Source organism: Bombus flavifrons, chromosome 2, assembly GCF_040668555.2.
Source record: "Bombus flavifrons isolate JBK064 chromosome 2, iyBomFlav1_principal, whole genome shotgun sequence".
In the NCBI taxonomy this organism is placed as follows: Eukaryota; Metazoa; Arthropoda; class Insecta; order Hymenoptera; family Apidae; genus Bombus; species Bombus flavifrons.
Window position 1 is genome coordinate 1,395,159 of NC_138443.1, and position 15,692 is coordinate 1,410,850.

Sequence of the window (15,692 nt, forward strand, 5' to 3'; positions counted from 1 at the left end):
TATTGGAATTCTGAAAATTCGTCTGAAACGTGTACAAAGAGCAACGTCGAGAATAATGTCAAGAAAAGGAAGAATAATAATATTTTGTGTTTATGTTTATGCATATGAGGGTGAAATACAAGGATAGTATAGATTTGACATTGTTTAAGAATAAATTGTAATTACTATGTAATTAACGTCGATAAATATTTTTTCTAATGTTCTTAACATATTGGCATACAAATGCGTTAGAAATGATCTGTTAATGGTAATTAATAATGAAAAACCGTACAATTCTTACTTACAATACTATTGTCATCGTTTCATTCGATTACATTTTCAAAAAATTTTTTAAATATATCTGGGTTACTAAATCAAATGTCAACAGCCATGAGATACTTATTTTTATATTTTCTTACGCTTGTAAATTCCGTGCTAGATCTACATAAGGCAATCAGGTTTATCGAGGCTTAATATACATCAGGTACGCTCAAATTTTGATAACATATGTCAGCAAATTCTGTAAGCAATGTAAGAAAAAAAAAAGATTAACTATGTAGATACATATTAAAGTAAGTATAGGAAACAGAAAAAACTGGAAAAAGAGCTAGTCAGCCAACATTATTACGTCCAAGAAAATCTGGTTTGATCGCATATTAAACTGTATATTCAGTTGATTGCTGAAACTCATTTGCATATTTCTGAAGAAACAACTGTTGCATTATTGTATAGCGGAGATTGTTTATTCTAAGTGGTAACAAGAAATGTTTATAAAGAAAGAGGTAAATTTTATAAAAATGGGAGGACTCATTAAATGTACAAAAGAGTATTCGTTATTGAAGAAAAGAATTAATGCATTTTTAATATATTGACGAGAAAACTAAAAATTTCAAAGTGAACAAAGGGAAACTGAAGACGAAGATTGTACAAATTATTTCAGATAAAAATATTCTGTTCCATGTCAATGGAATTACGCTTTCTCACGCTGTGAGTGACTTAAAATTGCTTGTACTTTCAGGAGGATTAATTTGGTTTCCAACATTTAGTTAACAAAATAAATTTGCTTTATACCGAACGAATCCACGGCGTTTACATTAATTCAGGAGAATTTATCTAGGTAATTGCACCGGAATTTCGTTTATTCGAACGAAATTTTAAATAACGCCGGATTAACTGACCTCGTGCCAATTAAATCCCTTCAGTTTAGAATAAAAGTTAGAATAAAAAATTATAGTTCGTGGGAATAAATTCCTATGATATTAAGAACGAATAAATTCCTACTATATCAATGCGTAACATAAAAATTAAATAACAGAAGAAATCGTTTATCCATTATTTTAATTTACACACAAAAAGATTGATTAAGTTACAACACAAAAGAAATTAACCCGTTTCTCTATTGAGAAAGTAAAAATTTGCACGTTCATGGCTTTAGTCTAGGAGAAACGATGTGTCACGATCTAATGTTATTTCTTCTCTAACAAACAGAATCTTATTGAATTTTCATAACGAACGAAAGAAGAGGATTTTTAGACCTGATACACTAGATACCAAAAGTTGGAGGATAATTGAAGGTATTTTTCTATTTCTCTAACAGTATATCCATCTTGCAGGACATCCAAGTATCGATTGTGGTCGGCTTTTCTTCGTTCTGTGTGACTCGTGGAGAGAAAAGCGAGAGTGGGGCATCACACGATATAAAGGAGAACCGGTCCAAGAGGTAATCGTTCCCACTCCATCGACCGTTCTCCATCTCTTCGGTTCGCCACACGAGTATCGTGCATTTCTCTTTCCGTGACCGGCCGTACTTGGTTATCACCGTTGTCGTCGATTGTTCTTCACGATTCCATCGTACCGTTGTTTTCAGGATCGACGTTTCGTCGCTGTTAGACAAGGTAAGGGTGCAAAGCCTATTACGAACCTCCATTTTTTGAAGCCAACTGAGGCCAATTCACCTCTCGGAAACCAAACTGATTAATGCGCTTTATTTATACTTTAGACGATAAAGATATAGAACTTGTATCAAAGAAATTAAAGCGTAGAAAATAGGAAAAAATGTATAATGCAATGAGAAACACAAGCTCTTTTATTCGTGTATTTTATAAGAAATCATTCAAATTTCTAACAATGTATACTGTTGCAAATTTACAAAATTTCTATGAGAAATTACGAATTGGTCGTTTTCAGTACTCTAAGGGTTCTAGCGTTAATGTCGCTATTGCGAATTTTTCGATTTCATCGATCAGAAACGTAGCTGTCGTTCGACTTCTCGAGAAAAAAATATGTATAACCAACTGTTATTTGTTGAAGATAAATCATATAAATGTGAATTTTAGAGACTAACGCCTGTAATATCTTCACTTTTTACTTTATGTAGTTTATCAGTATGGCTTCTCAGTAGCACATCGAACGTTATGGAGCACGTTAAAATTTTTTAATATTCTTTTACGACGCGAAGATAAGGGATTTGAATGAGTAGTTTTGCATCTGAGTTATGGCTATGGTTTATTGACCTTTCTAAGATTTTCACTGACAGCGAACGATCATTGAGATTATTAGTTGATTTTGAAATTAATGTTAAAGATACTTTGTAAATGACGAATGAAAGATGAGAGTTCTATCAGTGTTTATCGCGTGAAGACCAGTTTAAAAATACAGTCGATTGAAAGTGAAAGTGATTCTCGTTTCTTATCCTCGAGGTTCTGCTTTTCCCTCGTTAAAGTGGTAGTTTCGACAGCGTCGATGAGTTGTTATATCCTCAGAGAGTGAGTTTAGTGAGCATACTGACGACTTTACGAGTTACATTAATTAAATTAACTAAATTAAGGACGAAAGAATTGGGATCGTTTTCTGCGATATCAAAGGTAATTAAGATTTGCGGATTAAAAAATAAATAGTAGAAAAGTCTATCAATCGAGAAATAGATTCATTTATTAAGATTCAAATTAAATTCAATAAAAATTCTAAATTAAAATCACAAATGCGTTTCGAGCGCATTATGTAAAAATTAGGATTAGCCAAAGTTGAGAACTTTTCAATTTAAAAAGTGTTTCTATCTAAAAATACGTTCATACCAAAATTTTTAATATTTAGGATATCCTTAGATTCTACAACAATAACAAAATTTGTACCAATGAAAAAGTGGTTTGACGTATAAAAATATAGTGGAGCGTAGGTACCTTGAGTATACTTTGAACGTAAGTCGAGTGTAATTTGAACCAAAAGCTATGGAAGTTAAAACGTAATTCGAAAGTTTCGAAACACTAGCCTAGAGATTTAAAAGCTGCGCGAATCGAAAAGCAATTTCAGTTTCCTATCGCAAAATCGTTCCACGAGAAAGCAAGCGTAGTTTCTCTGCGAAAGTGAGGTTTACATTTTCAGCAGTTTTGCGATTATCGCGATTCCCGCTTACGTAGCACAGAACTTCCACGTTTCGAAATCACGTTTTAAGCTTTCCCTTTGACTTCGTACACCGTCGCATCGTTTGGCTCAAACAAAATTCATCGCACCATAATGGTTCTTCGTTACGAATCTAACTCACTCATTAGCATCTCAAACAACCGACATGTTACCGTTTTTAATTCCCAAACAATCAGATGTGTAACCAGATTACACAAGCATTTGCATGTAAAGGTCGTTTAGAGTAAATGTCAGTGAAAAAAAGACAGGTATTTGTGTGAATCTCGATCCAATGTCGAAGACGTACGTTTCTATTTCCAGTCGATCATCTTCCTGTTCCTGTTTTCCGTTTATTCCGATCATTATCGTTTTATGATTAGATCATATGTGAAGCCGTAATTGTTTCGCTTGGTTATTTATGCACTGACAAGAAGAAGAAAATTAAAGAGAGTAAAATTCTCATCGTCGTTTAGTAACATTTTTTCACAGATGAAATGATCATATAGACGAATCGAAGATTTTCGATACTTACATCCAAAAGTTTCCATTTCTATTTCTCAAGCAATATTGCTTATAGAAATATTTCAATTTTATTAGAAGCGATCTTACTGATTTTCAACAACTTTCTTCTTCCTTTCTCGACATACTCCGCGTTTTCGACTATTCCAATATTGATCTCCAATTTTTAAATTTCAAACTTTCATTTCTTCTTTCCAAGCAACCGTAGTCCACGACGTTATCTAAACATCTATTCGAAAATTTCTGATGATTTGAAGCTTTCATTCCTTTAAGCAAATACCTAGATCCTTGCATTTTTCATTAGAAGATTTCAACTGTTAACATTTTTTTTAACAAACCAAACTTTCATAAGAATTATAAAATTCAACCGAGTCGCTAATACGTTATTGCACCAGTATGTCTCCTATGACAAAAATTGTTTGCATTTGTAATATTCCACGAAGCAAGGATCAAAAGGAAGCAGGAGGTCGACTCGGTAAATTTCAGTAAAATATGATCAGTACGTTCTATACTTTTTGCCACGTTCACGAGTCGCCTTTCCAACCATCGTTACCCAATTTCAGGTTTTATCAAGGACAGTCTTTGGTAACATGTTGTATAGTTTTGTACTGCACAACAATGCCTCTTTCAATGAAAAATCCTTGTTTTTCTATAATGCCACTAGATCATCCAGTTAGTCCGATCCTATTCTGATGACTATGTAAATCACCGTGAATTTAACTTTCAGTTTCACCTTTTTTATTCATAGTAGTAGTAGCCTCTCTAATGGGATATTAGCAAACTAATTTAAATTATTGGTTGAATTCTTTGTAACGAATTTTAGAAAAGGTTGGTTTGTTAAAAGAAATTTTGGAGGTACTTTTTATTAAAATTTTTTAATTTATTTTTTATAAAGGTAGAATTATAATATATTATTTTTAGATTAGAATTAGAATATACATAAACGTTATGTAAATATCCTGACACTTTCGTTCACTTGCGGTAACAGTATTTGAATATAACCAATGTGTACAAATTAGAAATAGAAAGAAATTCAAATTTAAATTATCTGTTAAAAGATAATAATATTACATATATTTAACTATTATTATATATTACTACGTATATTGTTACATATTACTATACGTACACGTACTATTATGTATCTTTATTATTTATAAGTCACCGCTTATATTAGTGTCAGAAATTTTCCTATCGATTTAAAAAAAATTTCTCAATCTGACTTGTGATTTAAAAATTGAAGAGTTTGAAGTTTGATTAATGTTCGATTTAGAGGTGTGATAATATTTCGTGATAAACGTAAATGTTTGTTGTATTTTCACTTGATTACACAAAGAATAAATAACGTCTGTATATAAATGGTTGGTTTGTATGCATTTGAAAATTGCTTCCATGGAATGAATAATTCATCCTCGGGACATGTATTCATGCTGATTTGCACAGATGTCATTTTACATTGTGTTTGTATACAATACAAGGTGACGATAAATTAAATGCCTTCATGGTTCTTCGTAGCGTATTTCGTAAATATAGAAGAGAATGTTTATATTACAAATAAGAATTTGGAGTCTATTTTCTTCGATATCAGATTTGAAAATGTTCAAAATTCTTTGCTACAAATTTAAATCATTGATATAAATTAGGAAAGAAAGCCTAAATTTAAAATAAATCTTTAGCAAAAATGTAATATAAATTCCTTACACGTTTCGTATACATAATTTCTGTAAACGTAAATTTCAAGCAGACGTTTTAACGCGAGTATACCTTGAATAAATTTCCTAAAATAAAATTTATTAAGCCGAATTTGTTAAAAATGCACCGTTTTGAAAAGGAAAAAGTAAATGGATTACAAACGATAAAATTCGTAAACATTGCGATTCACATTCCACAGACAGAAATTTTATAGAGCTAATCTTTATGGTAGCAAATTTTTCGTAATATGTGTTTACAATTACAATTATAATAAACATCTTATAATTTTATTCTAGTAAAAGTGAAAGACTTTACATAGATAAACTTCATGAAATAAATTTCCTAGAATCACGGTTTCGAAACACAGCTATTTCATTTTTATGTAATTCCTCTTTCTTAACGCACACATATTTCGTAAATGTACGTCGAAAGTGTGCTCTCGTTAAGAAAAAGTATATATATACCTATTTATCCGTTTATTAAACGGTTGTATGACTCATACTGAAATACTTCCATTGGCATATGAATCAAACGTGGAATTCTTGTATGGAAACACTACTATTGATAATTTATCAAGAATCATCCATCATATCGACAGTGATGCGCGTAGAGAATAAATATCTAGTTATTGCCAAATAAAATTACGATACATACGTTTTATTGCTGTTGCATAAATATTAAACGATGTATTTTATAACTTACACCATCCGTCAGTTATTATTTATTTTTTCTTGTAATTTTGTTCTTCTGTCATTCACTTAAATAAACTTCGTTTTAAAAATTCCATTTAATATTTCCTAAGCAAATGCATTAATATGATAAATTCAAAAATGTAATAAACAATTCTTTAAAACTTATTATCATGCAATAGAAAATTATACAATTATCAGTTTAGAAATAAATAAGAAATACAGAACGTGCGATTTTTCATATTAGTCTTTGTTTTAAAGGTACACCATGATACAAGAATTGACTAATCCACGAATTCTTATTTAAACATTTACCTGTATAGAAAGTAGGTAAAAAAGTTGCGAGTTAAACATTTAAACGAGTGGATTGTTTGCTATTTATTTATTTATTTATTTTATTTATCCATTGTAGATTCTAGGATATCGTTAGCCTTTCATAGTACCATTGAACGTGTGACATTGTATCAATGTAACGTGACGAATAAATTGACTTAAAAGGATTTTTATTCCTGTCACTGTTCAATGCTTTATTTGCGAGTAAAAATAGCTTTTAACAGTGATTCATTGATACATAAGCAAAGACGTTTTAATTTCTGCAACGTTTTTGTCAGTTGATTCATTTCCTGATCATTTTATTTTATTTAATTGAACAATAGAAACAGTCGACTTTTAATATATCATGTTTTTAAATGAAAACTTAAATTCTGTAAATTAAATTTGATAAAATAAAATTTTGGCGACTTTATTCATAATGCCCTATTTCAAAGAGATGTAGCAAAAACAAATTGAGAATATATTTATGGATAAATAGCATTGAGAGTCACAGACATGTTTTTTTTTCTTCTTATTTTACAGTAATAGTTATATTTTAATTTAATATTTCTATAACATATTTACACGAATATCTTATTATTATATTTTATTTTTCATGATCTTACAAAAGAAACTTGATTGGATTTATATGAATATTATTAGTTAATTAATTTCACTGATTTCCAATTACTTTCCATAATCTAAGATATGTTCTTAGTAGGCAAACAACGTTCCACTGATAATTTTGATTATATAATCGATATTCGAGTTATAATTATCAAAACAACTAAACCCGTGGTCAACTATCTTAATAGAAGCATTTACATGTATCGTGCAACGTTTCTTAATATCCTTTTTTCTTTACAGTTATTCGTTTACGAGTGTTCACGTTTCTTAGAATCATTTACACCAGTCATCTGTATACATAAATTTTCATAATTTACTCAAATTTATTTCTCTTTTCTATTCTTAGATTAGTACGATATTTACATTACATAGATTTTGATGAAACTAATATTCTACTTCACGGGACCTAAATATGTAGTCACATGATCATGGGAACGAGCAGATTAAATAAAATAATGTGTAATTAATTTTAAAATAACCCTCGACAATATTAAATTTCCTAATAATCTATTATAATTTGAAAAATAAACAAGAATATATTGCCTAATTAATATTCAAAATTCACCATTAAATAACATAGTTCTTGATTGACTATCAAATTAGAAATAAATATTCACAATGAAATAGCATAATACGTTGCTCTATCTACCTACAAAGTAACACGGCGAACAAATTCATATTCATAACACGCTGCGCAAAGATCACGCGTGACTTCAATTTGAAATTAATCCAGAGTAAGTTGATGAAAGAGGATGAAGAAGAAGCAGAAGAACAAATAGCGAGTGCTGTCGATCACTTTTTTTTCTCAGAAGAAATAGTGAAACACGCGGATTGCTTTCGGTCAACCGTGACGAGGTAGAGAAAGTTTAGCGTTAGGCAAGCCGCTTCTGGTCAACATTAATTTCTCGCATAAGAACGATGTGTAATGTCGAGTATTTGCGTAACTCGTTACAGCGTGCATAGCTTGTTGCACGTGCAACAGTACACGGGAAGAATATCACGTTTATTATATATACGTATGCCATCCGAACGATGATTTCCTTCTTATTTCAACTATTCTACCAAACATGATATTTATATCGTGACTTTACGATATATATGAGATTATATGTTGTCTCGATGAAGAGTTAAACGACAGAATGTTTCACGTTCTCAGAATTTCTGTTGGACAAATTATGCTCACTAGAACAAGTTGTAGGGTTTGGTTGATTGATTATTAAAGAATTTTATCCCTTCGTGTTTCCTTCATTTTTATTTCGTTACATTATTTTCGTCGTTGATTATTCGTTGAATGTTAAAATGTTGAGACCGTACAGGAAACACATGCATTTTCCAATTAATTGCGCAAGTGGTCATTTCGCATGCAAGACTACAGTGGATGTCACAATTAGCATACTTAAAGTTGTCATACGATGTCACATCTAGTTACCTGTCATAGATTAACTTCCTTGGTAAAAATGTAAGAAAGATCGATTATTTCGTCACTGCAGTGCGATTATGCTTCAACAAACTCGCGTATAAGAAATTACAGAAACAAGGAGTAGCAGAAACTATGTCATTTTCCGATATCGGAGTGGATTTTCTCGCATTAGAAACTCATTCGTTATACCTAATTACTTGTCATTGTGGTTTTATTCAAGATCATCGTTTTATATTGCTTCTAACAATTATTCAAACGTCCCTTTTATTTTATTTATTTCCGTATTTATATATTTATATTTATCTTCCAAAATTTGTTATAATCTTCTTTCTTGTTTAATACGATCGCAATGGAATTGATGGATATTTCAATTTTATGTATTGGCACGTGATTCTACAAATTTGACAAAGCATGGATATTATTTATTCGAACGTATGAAAGATAACTGAAATATTAATTTTTCACGGTCTGCAAAAATTAGAATTAATATTATGATCTTTCTTCTTATAAAGGAAATAAGATTGTAGATTCTAGAAACATAGATTTTCACAATTACTTTAGATTAGTTTACAAACTAATAGTACACTACTTTAACCAAAATTGATTTTCAGATGTTGCTGATTCAACCGACGGAGGAGATGTCGAAGCAGATTCGCGTGGAGCTGAACGAAAATGTTGCGACACGTGACAAAGACGTCGAAGTCATCAAAGAATGGCTGACCAAACAACCGCACTTACCTGAGTTCGATGGTAATCGCGTTCGAACGATACTTCTCGTTAACGTGATGGATTGACATATCCTAAGATTTGTGCTCAGTTCGATATTTAATACAGACGTATTCAATAGAAAGAGCTAAGTAGTAGAAAGAAAAACGGAAGATATAATTGAGAAATCATAAAAAATTAAAAAGAAAGGAAGAAACATTCCTACTTGTTTTTGATTTTAATTATCAAGTATGTAATGTAAAGAGAAAAGATAAATATCGACTGATCGATACGAAGCAAGCGAATTAAAAGAAAAATAAAATATAGAGTTCAAAAAGTAACATAAATGTAAAATAATTAATTACCATGATTATGTGGATTTTTATTAAAGTAGTTAATAATTTATACGTAATTATTATGACATATATATTTTTACTATGCTGAATAAACATTCGATATGGTAAACATAGATCACGATTATTCAATGATCGATTGCTTAGAAGACATCTTTTCTTCGTTTCAGACGATTACAGGCTAATGACGTTTCTTCGTGGCTCCAAGTTTTCCTTGGAAAAGTGCAAGAAAAAGCTAGACATGTATTTTACAATGAGAACCGCGATCCCGGAGTTCTTCACTAACCGAGACATCACCAGACCGGAATTGAGAGATATTACTAAAATTATGTAAGCTTTTTTTCTATCGCTACGAGCTACTGAGAAACATTGTTGCAACTTCTTTCCATAATTATATGATATTCATAATTTCCTGCATAATCGTATATATATTGTATATTTATTTATTTTGTTCATTTAGTTAAAGTTTATTCTATATTACGCGTGATATTCGAAAAACTGAGAAGATCCGAGAAGATCTGTGACTATGCAAGCAACGTTATTGTGTCCTTGAAATAGAAAATTTTCTAATTCGGCGAGCACGGGTAATTTCCATGGCACCATTAACACGCACCGTGAGCCAAATAAGAAACTTTCCGCGGGCAAATTTACATGGTATAACGAGAAAAGTTCTGATTCGTTTTAATAAACCCCGACTGTTCGTTGCTAAGCTCGATTTTCGTAGCAAAGAATTAAAAGAAGAGGGAAGAGGACGTTGTTCTCCTAGTATTCGAGTGCACGTTCGTAGAAAATAAGAGAAATTAATTATTTTAGTCCAGTTATTCGCCTTTCGCTCTTCTTCTTTCAAGAAATGTCGAAAATGCCTGATATTAAACAAGCATGTACGTGGAAGATGAAGAAAGTTAATTATTCTAGTTTAATTATTCGTTCGATTGTATTCATTCTATAATCAGATAATCAAAAATAATAACAGCGATAAATTGAAAAACCGAGTTCTTCGAATATGCTCTTTCGCCAGTTTAATTTTCTTTTACCCAAGCGAAATATTTCGATATTGCATCGATGATTTATAAATGTGTATAATCAGATCTATAAACTCCAAAGCTGCGATAATTTGAAATAAATATATATTTCAAGAAACTATTACCTTTCCAGTCAGGTGCCTCCATTGGCGGGTTTGACGGAAAACGGACGACGAGTAATAATTATGCGAGGAATCGACAAGGACTTACCAACTCCAAACGTAGCCGAATTGATGAAACTGGTTCTGATGATCGGCGATGTGCGTCTGAAAGAAGAATTAGTTGGTGTGGCTGGAGATGTATATGTACTAGATGCTAGTGTCGCGACACCAGCCCACTTCGCAAAATTCACACCAGCTATCGTGAAAAAGTTCCTGGTCTGTGTTCAAGAAGCCTACCCGGTGAAGTTAAAGGAGGTGCATGTGGTGAATGTTAGCCCGCTGGTCGACACTATCGTCAATTTCGTGAAGCCATTCATTAAGGAGAAAATTCGCAATAGAATCTTCATGCACAGCGACTTGAAGACTTTGTACGATTATATTCCCAGAGAGATACTACCAACCGAATACGGCGGCGATGCTGGACCAATTCAAGCAATTCATGGTACGATGACAATTATCTTTCTCAGGGTATGGCAACTGAGAGCCTCGTAATTAGATTACGGATATTTATGCATTTATAATTCAAAATTGCACAAATGAAACGGAGGTTGAAAATAGAATATGCGTATATAATTAGTAAAATGAAAATAGAACGTACATGATATGCAAAAATACACAAAATATCCAAAGTATTGTATTTATTGTAACATTTTATGGATCAAGTAAGTTTCTGCGTAATTTCTATCATTTTAATTAATTACGTAAAGACATAGGAATTCGCATATATATCCGCAATCTACTCGTAACGAAAGCAACCTTTCCAAATTTTTCTACTTATCGAATAATAATCAGAGGCTCGTGGTGGAATCGATATTACGAGAAATGATCTAAATATTTCATATGATTGCTCAAACTGGAAAGGTCAAATAAAAAAAGTCCATATATTTTACTAAAAATGTAATACCACTTTACCTGGATTATTCTGCATTTCTCTATTATCTCATGTACAATACAGGAACACCTGTTGCAACGTTGCAACAAAAACACGTCTGTGAACGTGTCAGATAATAAATCGTACCGTCGAATATATCATTAAATTTATTTTATCGATCTCCAGTGATCAAGCAAAAGTCATCGTTTGTTCGTTTTTTAGAAACCTGGGTGAAGAAATTAGAAGAATACGGTCCTTGGTTCGCGGAGCAGGAGTCAGTGAAAGCAAACGAGGCGCTTCGGCCAGGAAAACCAAAGACTCACGATGATTTGTTCGGTTTGGATGGATCATTCCGACAACTGGTGATCGATTAAACCCACAACTCATCCAGTTGTCGATCCGTGACAACTTCACCAACTACCATCCCGATGCTAACGCGAAGAAAATGAGTTCGAAGAAAGGGAAGAGACAATATGTGCATCCACGTCATGACGTTCATCAACAAGAAACATCATGTTACTAATATGTATATTTTCGATATACAGTTTTCAATTATTTGTCTATGCATATGTATATCGAATCTCCTAAAAGATTTTCCTAACTAGAAATTGATTCATCAGATGTTTGACAGATTTTGATGGATATACCGTCGTTCTATTCTTGCACAAATTCGACGGTGAAAAATTATTAATAGGAATTGATTGATCTAATTGAGAGCTGAGTATTAGTTATAGTAGAATAGATGTGGTTCTTTGCAGTTGAATAAGTTCTATTTAATAGAATTTTTGTTTATATCGATCTCGTACATAATGGAGATATACATACAGTTATCGAGCAGGTTGTAAAGCTTTAAAGTAATGTTGATGATGCTTACATTGCATATTTTTCTATATCTTTTTTCATGTGATGAATAAAACATTATTTTATTAGATACAAATGTTTCAATAGTCCTTAATTGTAGTAACTTTTTCAAGTATATCGACTATATCATAGATTTATTATTTATAAGAAAATATATTTTTTTTAGAAATAATCAGAGAATCATTTATCATTATATTTAGCCAATTGAAAAGAAGTACATATAAATAGATTAACAGATGTGTCTGAAATTCGCAAAATTTATTATACATTTGGAACAAAACAGACTTAATGTTTCATCGACCATCGGTGATGAAATGGGGAAAGCGATGCTGTAATTATTTTAATAGTAAGAATAGAGTAATCAGACGGAGGAAAGTAAACATTAATTGAAAAGTTAAACAAATCTTGGAGTATATCCATGCTTTCACCTTTTCCTTCATATCTTCTTGATTCTTTTTTGAATTTAAAATTGTCAAATCAATAATTATTTATGAATATAATAACTACTTATGATTTAGAAAATCTAACTTCGTTTCACTACAGGAAAAAGCGACATAAGATAAATAATATTTATTTTATTCGAACAAAAATTAAAATTTAAATAAAACGCAAGTGAAACGTGTAAAGTTTACACGTATTTATTTTTATCTAGTAATTAATATCAATTCACAAAATGTAGATGATTCTTCTTTCGAGAAATTACGAAAAAGACATCCTGTAAGCATAACATTAAAATAGGCGTAGAGTTTCGTTTCAAACGCAGCATAATTGTACAGGTGATTATCCGTACGCAGGTAATTCGTTTATTACATTGTAATTGCTGCGTCGAAAGTAGGTTAGACTGCATACGTAGAGCGTAGTACTTTCGATTTTTGAAAGTACCTTTTTTTCAACACTACACCATGTCCCACATTGTGGAAAATAGGCTCGGTTCATGTGCAATGTACGATAATGTGTATACCTTTAAAAACTAATGGACGTGAGGAAATATCTCTCTCACAATTACCCCATAATTTTACAACGAAAGGAATACTATTATAGTATACATACATATTGTTTTTATATAAAGTATAAACGTGCGCATAAGGTTTCAATTGTGGAGTTAACGTAGGAAACAGATATAGCGTTTATATACTTTTCTTTTATGTTTCAACGCACGCGAAGCATAGCTTAAAAGATATGAAAAAAGACTTCTTCCTTTTATCTTCCTTTTTCAAAGTTTACTCTAGTGAATATTCGAAAGAATTTATTTTAAATATCTGAAACGAGTAAAAAATTAATTTTCCACCGTTCTTCTAACCATTTAGCTTTCGGTTAAATTCGGAAAATTTCTTTCTGTTCACTTTTACACGTTAGCATCAATATTTGTTAGTAACGTAAATACTCAAATATAAGAACTCGTAATTAAGTGTGCTCATAAAATACAATTGTATAAATATTATTACAAAACATTTCGTCTAATTGACAAACAATATATATGTATATGAACCTATCATGCAATATGTGATTGTAAATTTCCAGTAAGAATGTAGTATACGTATAGAGTACGTAATTTATACTTTTGTACGACTTTATTAAATATTATTTGTAGCAATATCCTGTAAAATAGTTAAGGACGAGATTCAGTATATACAGATTAATATCTTTTCTTCATTCTGCTTTATACATAGATTTATAGTTTGTATGAATTAGTCGCGTATGTAAATTAGTAATTTCGATTAATTAATACTCGTGTTTCGTTGGAATTATTAGAATTATTCATACCTTGGAATTATTTAATCATGATTGTATAGCGGGTTTACACTAGACAGTTGAAGAATATATAAATATATTCCATTTTTAAATAAAATATGTAATTATGAAATAGATTTTATATCAATGACTCTAAAATAATTTGACAAATTATATTGCGTTTCTTAAGCTGATTTGTATAAATAGTAAAATAAGATATACGTGTGTACAATAATTTATTAGGATAATCATAATTCGTTACAGTCAATTATACGTGGAAAAATATATTCTCAGTTCTCACTGCGTATTGTACGTAACAATGTAGCGGAAATAAAAGACACAAATTGTTATACATAAAATTTTGAAAACAATGGAGATCAATTCTTTTTTATCTTCTTTGTCCTTTTGCAGAATATAAACAAATTTGTCTAAATTTTAAAACATCTTAAAAGCTTTCCTTTTATTCAATAATATGTTTGTATTTGATATGAAAACAGAGAAAATATAATTTCTGGAATTTTTCAGAGAACGAACAAAAATGTTTCATCAAACCCTTGTGAAAAATTGACGCTGTCGCGTTTGAAGCTGGAAGCTCGTTAAATTTAAACAATTGAAAAAGAAAAAATGGAAACGAGGACAACGGTGAAACTGCAGATTTCCAGAATGAAAATTGAGAAAACACTGAAATAGCCACACCGAACAATTCCCTTTTCCAACTTGTCAGTTTTTGTCGGTCCAAGCATCGAATTACAATCTCGTCCAGAGATTTCAATTAATTTTGCCCGTTCGTCGATGAGAGACAGTCAAAAAAGGGAAGAAAATTGACTAAAAAAGAAAGTGACCGACTAATTACAGCTCCGAAACGAAGTCTTTAAATCGCACGAGTTTCCGTTTTCGTATACTCGTTACCCTGATGTAATTAGGATATTTCAGTAATCGAACGTAACGTGGATCGATCCAATACTCCATTCTCAGGCTTTTTCAACATTCTGACTGATTCGTAGAAATGACCGTAGGTTACAAGTCATATCAATTCTCGTACGATTGGCATATCACTAAAATGCTAAACGTTGATCAAAAGGAAAAAAGGACTTGTTTATTCGTATTATTTCTATATATCACTTCTATATATCTGTGTTACATTCTTCGTACACCAACGAAGATATAATTCTTTTTATTTACATTATTTATTATCTTCGAAACAATTGCGTCAGACGACGATGCTTATATCTTAGGCCAAGAATAACTTTATTTTTATTCGATACATTCCTACACATCCTATCTATATGTTCTACAAATTCTTTCCTCGCCACGCAACTGTTCACAGTAAATATGAAACGATTACTTTGAT

General features: G+C 31.2%; 1 protein-coding gene across 1 annotated transcript; it reads left to right on the top strand.

Annotated features, from left to right (window-relative positions):
• The first annotated feature begins 1,705 nt into the window (after positions 1-1,705).
• Positions 1,706-14,677, top strand: LOC138189579 (alpha-tocopherol transfer protein-like). Its single transcript, XM_069131607.1, has 5 exons — positions 1,706-1,874; positions 9,249-9,387; positions 9,866-10,025; positions 10,851-11,320; positions 11,972-14,677. Exons 2-5 carry the CDS (start codon positions 9,249-9,251, stop codon positions 12,121-12,123), a joined length of 921 nt encoding a protein of 306 aa, XP_068987708.1. The 5' UTR covers positions 1,706-1,874; the 3' UTR covers positions 12,124-14,677.
• The last annotated feature ends 1,015 nt before the right edge of the window (positions 14,678-15,692 follow it).

What these genes read in the sequence shown, in the direction of transcription:
- LOC138189579 (XM_069131607.1), top strand. Translation starts at nt 9,249, where the DNA reads ATGTTGCTGATTCAACCGACGGAGGAGATGTCGAAGCAGATTCGCGTG. An exon ending in GCACTTACCTGAGTTCGATG is followed by an intron (nt 9,388 to 9,865) that starts GTAATCGCGTTC and finishes TCTTCGTTTCAG; the next exon opens with ACGATTACAGGCTAATGACG. An exon ending in AGAGATATTACTAAAATTAT is followed by an intron (nt 10,026 to 10,850) that starts GTAAGCTTTTTT and finishes TTACCTTTCCAG; the next exon opens with TCAGGTGCCTCCATTGGCGG.